This window comes from Mustelus asterias, unplaced genomic scaffold (genome assembly GCF_964213995.1).
Source record: "Mustelus asterias unplaced genomic scaffold, sMusAst1.hap1.1 HAP1_SCAFFOLD_185, whole genome shotgun sequence".
Classification (NCBI taxonomy): domain Eukaryota; kingdom Metazoa; phylum Chordata; class Chondrichthyes; order Carcharhiniformes; family Triakidae; genus Mustelus; species Mustelus asterias.
In genome coordinates this window covers 207251-223078 of record NW_027590183.1, presented here as the reverse complement: position 1 = coordinate 223078, position 15828 = coordinate 207251, and the positions used below count along the sequence as shown (strand labels likewise).

General features: G+C 45.5%; 1 protein-coding gene across 5 annotated transcripts in view; it reads right to left on the bottom strand.

Moving 5' to 3' along the window:
- Positions 1-15828, bottom strand: part of LOC144485334 (NACHT, LRR and PYD domains-containing protein 3-like) — an 87928-nt gene that overhangs the window by 24975 nt on the left and 47125 nt on the right. For all 5 annotated transcript variants that reach the window (XM_078203522.1, XM_078203523.1, XM_078203524.1 and 2 more), the window contains 3 exons: positions 12587-14324; positions 8867-8953; positions 170-340 (listed from right to left, as the gene is read on the bottom strand). In XM_078203522.1, the coding sequence (XP_078059648.1) occupies positions 170-340; positions 8867-8953; positions 12587-14324 (1996 nt within the window). The remainder of the gene's footprint in view (positions 1-169; positions 341-8866; positions 8954-12586; positions 14325-15828) is intronic.

The window sequence follows — 15828 nt, the reverse complement described above, 5'->3', positions numbered from 1 at the left end:
TCAGGGATCAGAGAGAGAAGCAACAGGAGTCAGAGGAAAAGCAGTTTTCCTGATTCATAACTGACGCCAATAGTAACGGGCAGTGTTTTTTATACAAATACCAGTGGTGAAATTATGTTGTTGAATATTCAGTTATTATAAACACAATCTCACACAGTCTGCTACTTACACCAGTTCCTGTATTTTACAGTCCGGATTCCTCAGAGCCACAGACAGCAGTTTCACTCCGGAATCTCCCAGTTTATTGAGACCCAGATCCAGATCTATCAGTGAGCGGTTTGTACTGAGAGCAGAGGCCAGGTCCTCGGCACAAGAATCTGTGAGAGCGTTACCATAGAGACTGGAGATCAGAGAGAGAAAAATAACAGGAATCAGGGTAAATCCACAGTGTTTTTAAGAATAAGATCATTAACAATAATAATGAACAGCGCGGGACATTCAATGAGTATTCTAACTGAGTGCAGTTAGACAGGGACACCAGGAGATGGAGACAGTGAGTATTCTAACTGAGTGCAGTTAGACAGAGACACCAGGAGATGGAGACAGTGAGTATTCTAACTGAGTGCAGTTAGACAGAGACACCAGGAGATGGAGACAGTGAGGGGGGTAACTGAGTACAGTTAGACAGAGACACCAGGAGGTGGAGACAGTGAGTATTCTAACTGAGTGCAGTTAGACAGAGACACCAGGAGATGGAGACAGTGAGTATTCTAACCGAGTGCAGTTAGACAGGGACACCAGGAGATGGAGACAGTGAGGGGGTAACTGAGTGCAGTTAGACAGAGACACCAGGAGATGGAGACAGTGAGGGGGTAACTGAGTGCAGTTAGACAGGGACACCAGGAGATGGAGACAGTGAGTATTCTAACTCAGTGCAGTTAGACAGAGACACCAGGAGATGGAGACAGTGAGGGGGGAACCGAGTGCAGTTAGACAGGGACACCAGGAGATGGAGACAGTGAGTATTCTAACTGAGTGCAGTTAGACAGGTACACCAGGAGATGGAGACAGTGAGGGGGGAACCGAGTGCAGTTAGACAGGGACACCAGGAGATGGAGACAGTGAGTATTCTAACTCAGTGCAGTTAGACAGAGACACCAGGAGATGGAGACAGTGAGGGGGGAACCGAGTGCAGTTAGACAGGGACACCAGGAGATGGAGACAGTGAGTATTCTAACTGAGTGCAGTTAGACAGGTACACCAGGAGATGGAGACAGTGAGGGGGGAACCGAGTGCAGTTAGACAGGGACACCAGGAGATGGAGACAGTGAGTATTCTAACTGAGTGCAGTTAGACAGGGACACCAGGAGATGGAGACAGTGAGTATTCTAACTGAGTGCAGTTAGACAGAGACACCAGGAGATGGAGACAGTGAGGGGGGTAACTGAGTACAGTTAGACAGAGACACCAGGAGATGGAGACAGTGAGTATTCTAACTGAGTGCAGTTAGACAGGGACACCAGGAGATGGAGACAGTGAGGGGGTAACTGAGTGCAGTTAGACAGAGACACCAGGAGATGGAGACAGTGAGGGGGGTAACTGAGTGCAGTTAGACAGGGACACCAGGAGATGGAGACAGTGAGTATTCTAACTGAGTGCAGTTAGACAGGTACACCAGGAGATGGAGACAGTGAGGGGGTAACTGAGTGCAGTTAGACAGGGACACCAGGAGATGGAGACAGTGAGTATTCTAACTGAGTGCAGTTAGACAGAGACACCAGGAGATGGAGACAGTGAGTATTCTAACTGAGTGCAGTTAGACAGGGACACCAGGAGATGGAGACAGTGAGTATTCTAACTGAGTGCAGTTAGACAGAGACACCAGGAGATGGAGACAGTGAGGGGGGTAACTGAGTGCAGTTAGACAGGGACACCAGGAGATGGAGACAGTGAGTATTCTAACTGAGTGCAGTTAGACAGAGACACCAGGAGATGGAGACAGTGAAGGGGGTAACTGAGTGTAGTTAGACAGGGACACCAGGAGATGGAGACAGTGAGTATTCTAACTGAGTGCAGTTAGACAGGGACACCAGGAGATGGAGACAGTGAGTATTCTAACTGAGTGCAGTTAGACAGAGACACCAGGAGATGGAGACAGTGAGGGGGGGGAAACTGAGTGCAGTTAGACAGAGACACCAGGAGATGGAGACAGTGAGGGGGGTAACTGAGTGCAGTTAGACAGGGACACCAGGAGATGGAGACAGTGAGTATTCTAACTGAGTGCAGTTAGACAGAGACACCAGGAGATGGAGACAGTGAGGGGGGTATCTGAGTGCAGTTAGACAGGGACACCAGGAGATGGAGACAGTGAGTATTCTAACTGTGGCTCAGGAATGGAGTGTGTGGTGGGGTTGAAGATGATGCGACAGAAACCTTTCTCACACTGCCAGTGGTTCGGGTCTGGAATTCACAGCCGGGAAGTGTGGTGGAGGTCGGCTGCATCGAAGCAGTCAAAAAGGAATTAGATGATTTTTTGAAGATAGGCAATGAGCTACGAGAATGGATACGACAAAAAGGCTGGAGAATGACACGAATTTCGAATGTCAATTTGGTGAGCTGGTGCAGACACGATGGGCCAAATGGCCTCATTGTGCTCCGTAAGAATTCTGTGGAGACAGTGGTTGAAAATGTTATCGATATTTCAACTGGAAGTTGGTGATGTTGCCGTGTGGACAGTGTTAGTAGCCACAGTCCTCAATGAAATCTCTCCAATAGAAAGAGACACAATTTGGTACATGTCGCTTCAGGGATACAACTTAGTAAACGTGGGGATATGGGAAGAGTTGGGACTCCATTAACCCCACAGCCAGTACGAGGACCAAACCCTCAACAACAGCGTCATTCTACATCACGCTGGAGACACCGAACCAACTGAACTAACCAACTCCACACAGAGCCAGAACGGGCACAGTAAATGTCTGACAGGTTCGGGAAATCCGTCCACTCAGGCAGCACAGGCAGAATCACAGTATTGTTAGAGAGCAGAAGGAGGCCACTCGGCCCATCGTGTCTGCACTGACTCTCCGAATGAGCAATTCACTAAGTGGCATTCCCCCACCTTCCCCCAAAACCCTGTGCATTCCAGAGCTTAACCACTGGCTGCAGGGGACAGCACAATTCTGGCAATGCTGGCACCAGATTTAAAGGCAGCCAGCAGCGCTTTTAAAGGCTCTGAAAGGAGCAGTGAGGGAGCCCTGGTTAATGAACAAAGGGCTGAAATGGCAGAAGGCAGATTAAACCCAATTCGCTGACACTACCCTGGAAATTCTCAAGGCTATTTCGGTTTGGAGGGAGGTTCTGTTCCCTCAGGACTGGAGAAGGATACCTGTCACATCAACCCAAGCAAGTCTGGATAGACACTGCCAAGGGTCTGAGCAGTGGCTGCAATGAGGCAAAAGATGAATAATCTGATATGTTCTGACAAGGTGAGCGTTAAGCCTACAGGCTGATATGTGAATAAGGATGAAAGAGAAATTGTGGAAAGAACATCTCCACCCAGACACTGGCAATGTCCAGACAGCAGCATCAATCTTCAGGAACATGTCAGCCTCTCTGTGAAGGGTTACATGGAACATAGGACATAGAACAGTACAGCACAGTCCCTTCGGCCCACGATGTTGTGCCGAGCTTTGTCCAAAACCAAGATCAAGCTATCCCACTCCCTATCATTCTAGTGTGCTCCATCTGCCTATCCAATAACTGCTTGAAAGTTCCTAAAGTGTCCGACTTCACTATGACAGCAGGCAGTCCATTCCACACCCCAACCGCTCTCTGAGTAAAGAGTCAGTCAGAGATGACTGCTGCACTGCCGACACTGAGTGACCATCCTGGTGGTCCCATGATGGGCAGTCTAAATTAGCGTCAGGTTTGTGTGTGTCTTTGATGGGTGAGCAACAATGGAAATTTATGTTCTTGTAGAAGAGGGCACAGAGCGTCAGAGAAGGAGCCAAGAGTGACAGTGTCTGGATTGTGTCATCCTTATCCCAATGGAAGATGCAGTGCTGGAGCTGGGAGACCTGGAGGCTGGGTGGGCAATCGCTGATGGTGAGATGGGTTGTGGATCCAGAGAGAGTGAGTGAGTGAATGGATGGGCACAGGAGAGGCTCTGCTGCTGAGTCCAAAACCTGGTGCTTGTGTGTCTTCCATTGGTCACATGGAGCTCTGGGTTAGGAACAGTCTGCAGGACATGTTGGAATGTGTATTACCCTCTAACATTCTTCACTCTCTCACAAATCAACAGCTGCGGTGAGAGGGAGACGGGCGTGCAGCTCTGAAGATGGGGAGGGGTCAGAGGATGGATTGTCACATTATCCTCTCTAACGTCCGCCAGAGCAGATAATGTCTCTCACGATTAGCAAAGGGGTTACAATCTGGCAGCACAGGAGAGCACACACACCCCGAGCAGCTAATGGAGGCAGCAATAGCTGAGTTCACTCACACTCTCGAGAGGACAGGTCATTGTCAGCTTCAGGAAGATGAAATGTGACTGGAATCTTTAACAATGCAGCAGATACTGGAGCTGCAGCGTAGGATACTTTAACATTTGGTGGAGTTTCCAAAGGCTGTGTGTATCCACACACAAAGGATGGAGGAGTCAATCCAGGCCAGCAGTGTTACCATGTCTCAGGTCTGAGCACAAATAGCATCCTCCACAGAGAGATTGGTGACCTTCATGGAGAGTCACATCCAGCCTCTCACCCACAGGAAATACACATGAACCTGCATGTTCTCACCACCTCCATGAGCTCTGTGGAACACGGGCTGTGGGAGGGGTGGGAAAATGTGCCTGGAGTAACTGTCAGGCCCTCCCCAGCTGAGCAGGGAGGGTCCAGTTTGCCCTGAATGGATAGAGGAGCGGCTGCCTGCAGCATTTGGGAGCTCCTCTCAGGATGCCCCTGGTGTGGGCAGTGGGTCCCCTTCTGCTCCGACTGTGACACAAGCACCTCACGAAGCTATGATGACAGAGACAACTCCAGCATCTGTGCAGAGGACCCGCAGTTGGCCGGATCCTTCCAGGACTCAGGAAATCCGAGGACAAAGGCCACGGTCATCGAAATTCCCAGAGGAGAGGAGAGAGGTTAAGATGCTGCCTGCAGCTCAGCGGAAAGTGCGGGGATGGCGGTGGTTGTCATGGTGGGGTTGCTTCCTTGGGTTTCACAGGGTTATACTTTGTTATTACTGGTCACTTTGTTATGTCTGTATTTTGAGTACATTCAGAGATGGAGCACCACTAAAAAAATGCTTCACCATATTACTGGGTCTTTAACAGTTCACTGGGAATGTGAGATGGGAAATACAGCACTGAATCAGGTCAATACAATTCCAATACCTTTGTTTCATGTCGTGTCGGCTCCAGGGAAATTATAAAATATTCACAGAAACAGCAACAGTGCTGGAGATGGTGAAGATTTATTACACTGAATGGCTGTGTGAGTTAAGGTTCTTGGAAAACATGTCTGCATTACTGAATCTCCATCCTCCCTGACACATATCCCATGTCCCTGGCCTGTGGTCCATGGGGTTCCTCATCATGAAGCATCTGGTCAACATTGTATTGCATCACACTTTGTTCAAAGCTTCTCCACTCTAGATCCAGGTTGTATGGAACACAGCACAACACCTGGACATTTGAGACCCTCGCTGAGTATATTAAATAGTTCCACCAGATCTATCTTTAGAATTCCTCTGGCCTGTGCAATGGTCACACTATTTGTCCTGTCACAGCTGTTTTTTCTCTCATCCGTGACTGTGTTTGGGTTACACACAGGCACAATTACCCACCTCTACAGTGGGTAGCGCTTGTCTTTATTAATTCTTTCAAGGGATGATGGTATCACTGGCAATGCCAACACTTGCAGCCCATCCCCAATTGCTTTTGAGAAGGAGGTGGTGAACCATCTTCTTAAATTCTGCAGAGCATCTGGTACAAAACCGTTAGGAAGGGACATCCGGGATTATGATCCCGCATCAGTGATGGAAAAGCAATATATTCCAAGTCAGAATGGTGTGTGGTTTGGAAAGAAATCTGAAGCTGGTTGGTGTTCCATCCTTCTGATATCCTTGGCCATCTCGGTGATGGATAGTGCCTGTTTGGATGATGCTGGCTCAGGAACCTTGGTGAGCTGCTACATTCCACCTTGTATGTGGTAAAATACTGCCACTGTGCGTCAGTGGTAGAGACAGCCAATATTTAGTTTGGTGAATGGCCAGCTGATCCAGTGGGCTCATTTTCCATGGATGAGCTTCTTCAGTGTTTTTGAAGCTGCAGTCAATCCAGCAAGATGAGCGGATTCCATCACACTGCTGACTTGTGTCTTGGAGATGGTGGGCAAAAATTTGGGAGACAGGAGGCGAGTTCCTCATCTCCGAATTCCCAGACTGTGATCTACCCTTGGAGCCATAGTGTTTACAGTTCAGTGTCTGTTCAATGGTCCCAGTGCGCCTCCACCACTCAGGATGTTGATGGTCGAGGATTCAGCGATGGTGTTGCCATTCAATGTAAAGGGAATTATGGTTAGATTCCCGTCTGTTGGAGATGGTCCTTGCCTGGCATTTGTGCAGTGAAACATTACTTGCCATTTATCAGGTTAAGCCTGAAAGTTCTTCAGAGCTTAAGACGCCAGCTCTGTCGAAGAGTCATCCAGATTCGAAGGGTTAGCTGTTCTCTCTCCACAGAAGCTGTCAGACATGCTGAGCCTTTCCAGCATTTTCTGTTTTGTTCAGGTCTTGCTGTTTATGGGCCTGGACTGCTTCAGTCTCTGAGGAATTGTGAACAGTACTGAGCATTGTGCAATCATTAGTGAGCATCCTCACTTCTGACATTATAATGGAAGGCAGGACATTGATAAAGCAATTGAAGGTGGTTGGGATTTGGACATCACCCTCAGGAACTCCTGCAGTGATGTTCATGAGGCACTGGAAGGATGACACTTTTCTGACGCTCAAGAGCAGACTGATGGAGCAGCAATTCATCAGATTGGATTTGCCCTGTTTTATTCCACATTGTCCGGTAGATCCAGTGTTGTAGCTGTACTGGAACAGCTTGGCCAGGGGAATGGCTAGTTATGGAGCACAATTCTTCAGTACCATTGCTGGGGTACAGCCAGGCTGACAGAGTTTGCAGTATGCAGTGCCTTCAGTCATTTCTTTACCTCACATGCAGTGAATCAAATTGTCATCTGTAATGTTGGGGACCTCAGGAGGAGGCCGAGATTGATCATTCTACTCAGCACTTCTGGCTGAAGATGGCACTGATGCTCTGGGTTCCCTCATCAGTAATGAGGGGATTCTTGTAGCATGTTTATAGAATCATAGAATTCCCACAGTGTAGAAGGAGGCCCCTTGACCCATCGAGTCTTCACCAATTCTTTGAAAGAATATCATATCCAGGCCCTATCTCTGTAACTCCACATATATGGCCCACTAATCCCCGTAACCTACACACCCCGAGACACCTAGGGACAACTTAGCATAGCCAATCAACCGAACCTGCTCATCTTTGGACTGTGGGAGAAAATTGGAGTACCCAGAGGAAACCCACACAGACACTGGGAGAACGTGCAAACTCTACACATCAAGTCACCCAAGGCCGGAATTGAACCTTGGTCCCTGGCGCTGTGAGGCAGCAGTGCTGACCACTGTGCCACCGTGTCGCCTAATGTAACCGGCATGTCCAACATTTTGTGGCATGTCTAACACTATTTATGACTGGATATGGCAAGACAGCAGATCTCTGATCTGATCCATTGGTTTTGGTGTGATTGAGCTCGGTCTATCATATGCTGCGTCCGCTCTGTGGTCTGGTGGCCGTGTGCTGGAGCTTCACATCTCATCTTTAGATAAACCCAAGTCTCATTTGGTCGTACATGTAAAGAAAATTAGTCGTAGTAACACAGTACTGGTTGCTGGGGAAAGCCACTGTCAGCTTCTGATAAATGAAAAGGTACAGTTCACCTCTCCTGCCTGTTTCCTGTCACTCAGATAACTTCATATCCAGGCTGCCTTTGCCTCTTTTATTTCATGGTCTCCAACTTTGCTCCCAAGCTTATTTTGTGTCTACTAATAGCGGGTAGTGTTTTTAATAACACGAATACTGATAGCAATGGTATATTTAGTATCATTATTTGTGTTCTTAAAAACAATGTCCATTATTGATAGGGACATCATTCAGACTATTCTGCACTGTGATTATTGCCATTGCCAGCTGAGCTGTGCCTTGAACTGCTGGGCTGTGAGCTCTGGAATTCTCTTCATAACCCTCCCCACCTCCATCTCTGCATTCTCTTTTCAGATGCTCCTTAAGCTCCGTTTAACGTAAATTTGAGAGTGGATCCCTCGGGATAAAACTCATCAGAATTCAATGTAGCTTGTCATCTGCCTTACCGATATACAGCAGTTTTCTATGTTTAATCAAACTGAGAAGCCGACAGACATAAACATCTATAATCTGAATGACAAATTAAACTGAATTGAACATGCGACCAGCCATATCTGGGAATTCTATAAACATTTAATCGTTTTGTCCATCTTTTTTATTTTCATGAATGGATTTGAGAATAATTATAAATGATTAGTTAATTCTTTCACTCCTGAATCTCGCAGTTTATTGTAACTCAGGTTCAGACACATCACTGACGGGTTTGTACTGAGAGCAGAGGTGAGAATATCTGAGGCTGTTACTCTCCAAACTGGAGATCAGAGAGAGAAAGATTTCAGGAATCAGAGCGAATCCGTGGTGTTTAACACGAATACTGACAGGAATGATGTGGAATGGTTATTAATGACACGATTACTGACACTGATAATAATTTACAGTGTCAGACCATCCACTGATTATTAACACAATCTCACACAGTCTGATACTTACTCCAGTTTCCATATTTTACATTCTTGATTCCTCAGAGCCGCAGACAATAGTTTCACTCCTGAATCTCCTACTTTATTGCGACCCAGACTAAATGGAAAAAGTGAGAAACACATTAAATTCAGGTTAATGTTCAGCAGGAAAAATAGCTGGATCTATTTTTGTGTCAGAAACTTAGCAAGTTAAGATTCAAGTTACGATACGATACCTCACCCAAGTTGATCTTTCTCTACACCCCAGCTATGACTGTAACACTACATTAGAACATAGAAGAACATAGAAAAGCTACAGCACAAACAGGCCCTTCGGCCCACAAGTTGCGCCGAACAATTTCCTTACATTCTAGGCTCATCGATAACCCTCTATCTTACTAACCTCCATGAACCTATCCAAAAGACTCAATCGAATCCACTTCCACCACCACTACCGGCAGCCGATTCCACGCACGCACCATCCTGTGAGTGAAAAACTTACCCCTATGATGTAATGATGACAATGATATAATGGTCAGCATAGTTGCTTTCTAAGCAGTTGATACGGGTTTAATTCCCAGCTATCTCAGTTTGTTGGAGTGGATGAAGAGAGGGCCAGGAGCCTGTAACCACAACCTTAAATAGTGAGTCAATCCAATTGAGTCAAGTCTGTGGCTCCAGACGGGAGCACTGGTGTTAAGCTCAGCTGAGGGTTGGAGGGTCAGTTGATCATTTAACTACACTGAGTCGACCCACACTGAGTTCAAAAGGGAAATGGTAAGTCTAATAATGACACACAGAAAACTAAATTCATTGGTTGGTAAAAAAAATGCCATTTGCGACTGGCTTTATATTGCTGTGAATTGGAAGAAGCAACAGAAAGGTTCAATGATGGTTCTGCTGTTGATGTGGTGTACATGGATATTCAAAAATCATCTGATGCAGTGACACAACAGACTTGTGGCATAAGCTCATAAAATAACTGGGAAAGTAGCAACGTGGATACAAAATTGGATGAACAATGAATAATGGGTATTTTTCAGGCTGGAGGATGTCGGTAGTGGAGAACCCGAGAGGTCAGTATTGGGATCCTTGCTTTTCCCTGATATATATGAATGATCTAGGTATTTGCAGTATAGAGGAAAATTTCAAAGTTTGTTGATCACAGAACAGTTTGAGGCATCGGATACTGTGAGGAGAAGAGCTTGGGACTGAAAAACGGACAATAGTGGAGTGTACAGATAGGTGGCAGATTAAGTTCAATGCAGAGACGGGTGAGGTGATACTTTCTGGTAACATGCACATGAGGAAGGAATATAAAATAATCGGTAGAATAGTTAACAGAGTGCAGGAGCAGGGGGACTGGACGTATATGCACATTGATCATTGCCGTTAGCAGGGCAAGTGTAGGGAGCAGTTAATAAAGAATACAGCATCTTGGGCTTTACTGCTGTGAAATAGTTTATGTTTGTAGGCATCAGATAATAATTCATGAGTTTAAGTTGAATTTGTGTTTCTGTGCTTGTGTGTTAAGAAAGAGCCAAAACTTTAATTTCACTTCGTGTTAAACAAAGCTGCCTGCCTGCGGGTTTTTTGTGTCCCTGCATTTTAATTTAAGGTTTACGACATTGTCAGAGTTATAGAGGTTAAAAAAATGATTGCTTATATTCAGAAGTCCACAATGAATGATAGAAACACTGAGTTTCAGTTGCAACCAGTTAACCCAAGAAGCGAGATGGAGTTCATAGAGGCTGCCAGGAGAGGCAGGGCAATGCAGGGACTCAGAAAGCAGGACCCACAAGATAAATCACCGTCAGAAACCAAGGAGGAAAAGAGGAGTGCCAGGAAGACAGAAGTCAAAGAGACAAAAAAAACCTGAATCTGAACAAGCGACTGCTCCCTGAAGTTAAAGAGAGGAGCAGAGAGAGGTTCCCAGTTAAAGACAGAGCTGCGAGGTGCAGACATTGTAAAGTTTGCTCACGAGAATCCAGATATCTGATATATTCCTAAAGTTGGTGACACCTTCATACAGACTATGAGGCGCTGGTGTCTGTTGGCACGGCTGAGTATGGAGGAATAATGAAAGCAAACATTGAAATATTGGACAGGGATCCTTGGTGAAGGCACCTGACAGAAAGCATTGAAAAGATTCCAAAAGCTGCTTTTTGTTTCTCGAGTGGAGCTTCTGGAGCGGAAGCATCAGTCCCAGTGAGACGGGTTTTCTCACATTGTTACAAACATTTGGGGGGATTTGAAGAAGAATCCACTGAAGTTACTTTGGGTGGCATCTGTCACTGAGTTTCAGAGAGTGGTATATCTGAACCACAGGTGGATTGTTGGTTTACATTAACTGTGTACTTACTGGGAACATTAAAGCATAAGATCTATTTTGTAACTCGTGTCATCCTTACAGATCTGCAGACATCTGTGAAGTTAGATGGGGTGGTGCATTGCAGTTATTTTTTTAACAAAGGTTTTATTCTTTTGTTAAAAGTTAATCGGCTACCTTGTTATTCTGTTCATCTACATTTCTAAAGAATAAAACAATAAATAAAAGTTATGATTTACTGAGCCGGGTTTCTGCTCTTCGACCTGACTGTCCAGAAATCAGCTGGGATCATAACATTGTCAATAGGGGCATAGAGTACAAGAGCAAGGGGGCTGTGCTGAACCTGCAAAAGACATCAGTTAGATCTCAGTTCAGCGCGTCATACTTTAGGAAGGCTTAGAACACATTGGAGAGAGCGCTGAACATGTTTAAAAGATTGGCTACAGGGATGTGAAACTTCAGACACGAGGATCGATAGGAGAGGTTGTTCACCTTGGAAGGAAGAAAGCTGAGAGGACATTTGATAGAAATGTTCAAAATAGTGATGGTGCTGGAGAGAACAGGGAGCAAATCGAAATGTTGCTGCTCGGACAAGGATCAACAACAAGATTTAAAGTGATTTGCAAAAGATGCAAATACAGTGTGAATAAAGCTATTTTTTTTAAACACAGCGAGTGATTCAGGTTTTATGAGGCTGCAGTCAGAACCATGGAACAGAAACAGCGTGGGCTGCTGTAACCTAAGGGAGGTTTCTTTTCACAACTGCACACTGTGAGGTTTAATACAAGACTGAACCTCCACTGCGACCCTGACTGATGTTACCAGTTATCACATGACTTATAAAAGGACACTGTCCCGATAAAACACACACCAACTATAATACATAACAGAGGCAGCGTGCAGGAAAATAATCCTGACAATAATTAGCCACAAACTGTCAGCTGTACCGAACACAAGAGAAACAAATTTCCTTCCAGCATCATACATAATCAGATGGTTTCTGTTGGGAGAGTGAAATATCCTTTTTTAAAATTTTGTAACGAGGCCTTTACACCTCTAATTATTTAAAATTTATCCCAATAATGCTTTTATTCACTCAAGGAACGTGATCATCACTGGTTTTGCCAACATTTATTGCCGATGCCTATTTGCCCACGAGAATCTGCCTTCTTGAACCGCTGTAGTTTTATCAGAGAATTAAAAATTTATTACAGGTTCAGAAGGAGGCCAATCGGCCCATCATGTCTGCATCCGCTCTCAAATGAGCTTTATGACTTTGTGCCATTCTCCCGCGCTTTCTCTGTGACCATTGGACATGGTTTCCCTCTTGACTTCCTCAACTGAACATGTCTCTGTTTTATTTGGAACAAAGGAAATGGCTTCTCAGCAATGAAAATATCCGCTCTGAGACCAAACAGTTACCTCAATTCCTGACATTTGTGCAGAACGGGTCCCAGCCGCTGGAGCCCTTCACACTGAATGTAGCATCGCTCCAGATCGAGGTGTTTTATTGTATCACAGAGTCCAATAACATGAGACAGGACCGCACAGTCAATCGGGGTCAGTCGCAATCCGCGAAATGAAAGTTTTTCCACAGATCCCACTGTGTTCCGAGCCAGTGCTTTATTCTGAGACTCAAACAGGTAGTGGAATGTGTTCAGGAGCTTCCTCTTCCCAGTTTCAGTCTGTGAGTCTCCAATCTGCCCTTCAACCTTCTCCTTCACCCAGTCAATCACTCGGCAGGTTGTTTGATGAAGAAATGGACCCAGAAACTCCACCAGGGGTCGAGCTGACTGTGGGGAGGAGAGACCAGCAACAAAACGGAGAATTATCTCAAATCGCCCATCTTCCTCACTGTGGATTTTACTGAGGAGTTTCCCGATATCCCTGGGATCTGGAGTCAGGAATTGTGTGAGTGCAGCTACAAACTCTTGGATGGTGAGGTGTGGGAATGTGTAAACCACACTCTGGGCAGAAACATCTCTCTCTAAAAGCTCCATCAGGAACCCAGACAGGAACTGGGAAGGTTGTAGATTGTACTCAATCAAATCTTTATTCCTAAACACAATCTTCTTCTTGGAGATTCCTGTGAAGGCCATCTCACCAAGCTTCAGTAACACATCACGGGGTTTTTCAATCTCTCGGCCATGGTTTTTCAGAATGTTGTAAATATAGTAGGAATATAGTTGGGTGATGGTCTTGGGAACTTGCTGCTGTTTCCTGTCTCTTTGTGTAAAGAAGGGACCCAGTGACAGACCGAGGATCCAGCAGTAGGAAGGGTTGTAACACATGGTGTACAGGATCTCGTTCTCCTCCACGTGTTTGAAAACGGCTGCTGCCACCGTCTGATCTTCAAAAAACTTGTTGAAATATCCCTTCCGTTCATCACCAACAAATCCCAGGATTTCAGCCCAGACGCTGATGTCAGCCTTTTCCAATAAATGTAATGCAGTGGGGCGGCTGGTCACTAGCACTGAACATCCTGGGAGCAGCTTGTGCTGTATTAAACTGTACACAATGTCAGACACTTTACAGCGGAATTCAGGATCTGTGCACATGGACTGAGGTTCTGTATTTCTCCGATTGTCGGCAAAATCAATACTGTCCTTGAATTCATCCAAACCATCGAATATAAACAGCAATCCCTCTGGGTTCTTCCAGAGCTCTCCCAGATTATTCCCAAAGTAAGGATACTGATCCAATATCAGATTCCTTAGATTTATTCTACTGTTAATAGTGTTCAAATCCCGGAATTTAAAACTGAAAACAAATTGAAAGTGTGGGTATATTTTCCCAGTGGCCCAGTCATAAACAATCTTTTGTACCATTGTTGTTTTTCCAATTCCCGGCACTCCGCTCACTGCTGCTGAATTCCCAGATTTGAATTTTCTCTGGGAAAAGCTGCTCTGGAACAATTGATCAGTTCGGATTTTTTCCAGTTCTTTCCGGAGATCTTTCTCTCTCCACTCTTCATGGTCTCGGCCTCTTGCCAGCAGTTCATGTTCGACAAGTGTCCGATCTCGAACAGTAGAAATAACCGTGAGCTCAGCGTATCGATCAACCAGCTGGAAAATCTTAACCTTCTCCTTTATGAGGATAGTGTTCACTCTCAGTGTTCCAGCTTGTACCCGGAGTGTCTCCTTGTGTTTCTGTTGGAGATCTTCAATAAGAATGGAGAGAAAGTTAGTTCTATTGGCATTTTACAAACATCCCGGTAAAATTGACCAATCCATTAAATATTGCAGGCATTAGTTCAGTTCCAACATAGATTTTTGTACAACTGGCTTTGACAACTAATGGCCCATGGGCCAAATTCAGCCACTGAACTGTTTGTATTCAGCCTAATAAATATGGCTGGACAGCTCAGCTCTGCAGAAGTCAAATCTGATCCAAACACCGGTCTCCCTTTCTGCCTCTGCAGATCTGCAGAGTTTCTCCACAATTTTCTCTTTTTAAGTCATTTGTCCTGTAACAGAATTAGACCACAAATAAAGAAAATATGGGGAGAAAGGAGACTGTGATTGGACAAGCGGCAAAGTGTTGAAAACTCCACTTTTCTATTTCAATTTGAATCTTACAGAGCTCGTATCACGACAGCGAATAGCAGAGTTCAGGTCAGGGCAGAGAAAGTGCGAGAATCCTGAGGAACAATTATTGCACGTGAGTGGGGTGTTTGTGTGTGCAAATATATGTGTGAGTGAGTGCACAGAGAGAGAGAGAGAGATGGAGGAAGACAGAAGCAGAGTGTGTGCGAGAGAGTGTGTGTGAGATTATGTGAGAGTGACAGAGAATGAGAACAACTGACAGAGAGCGTGTGGGAGGGAACATGAGAGTGAAAACTTCCCTGAGACTGTGGGTGTTAAACAGAATGCGATAATAACGGAGGAAAGGTTGAGGGATAAAGGTTGTGAGACTGTGTTAGGGAGAATGACAGAGGAAGCGATGAAGAGGGAGATAGTGTGCGTGAGGAAAGGCGAGAGGATAATATTGTGAGACTGAGTAGGTGAGAGTGAGAATGTCGATATAAGATAAAGAGAGAAAATGTGAGAGCAAAACAGAGTTATCGATGTGTGTTTGAGAAACACACAGCGTGTATGGAAGAGAGTGCGTGTGAGAGGAAGAATGAGGGTGTTGTGGGTGTACATAAGAAAGAGATTGTGAGAGTATGTGAGAAATATGTGAGAGGAAGACCATGCGAGAGATTATGTGACAGAGAATCTGTGTGTGACTGAGTGACGATGAGTCTGAGAATGTGTGTATGAGTGCGTGTGTGTGAGTCTCTGTGAGGGATAGAGTGTGAGAGTGTGTGCGCGAGTGACAGTGAGTATGAGAATGTGTATGTGAGAACATGTGTATAACTGTGTATGTGGGACAGCGTGTATGTGTGTGAGAGAGAGTGTATTGTGACAGAAATTGTGCAAGAGAGTTTGTGCGAGAGGGTCCATTGGAGAGGTTTTTTTTAATCATTTACTGGATCCAGATGTCACTGGCTAGGGTAGCATATATTGTCCGTCGCCGATTGCCTTTGCGATTGTGGCGATGAGCTGCCTTCTTGAAGTCAAGGAACCGAACAGCACGTCTTTCGGGCTATGGGAGAAAAACGGAGCACCCGGAGGAAAACCATGCAGGCGCAGGGAGAACGTGCAGACTCCCCATAGACAGTA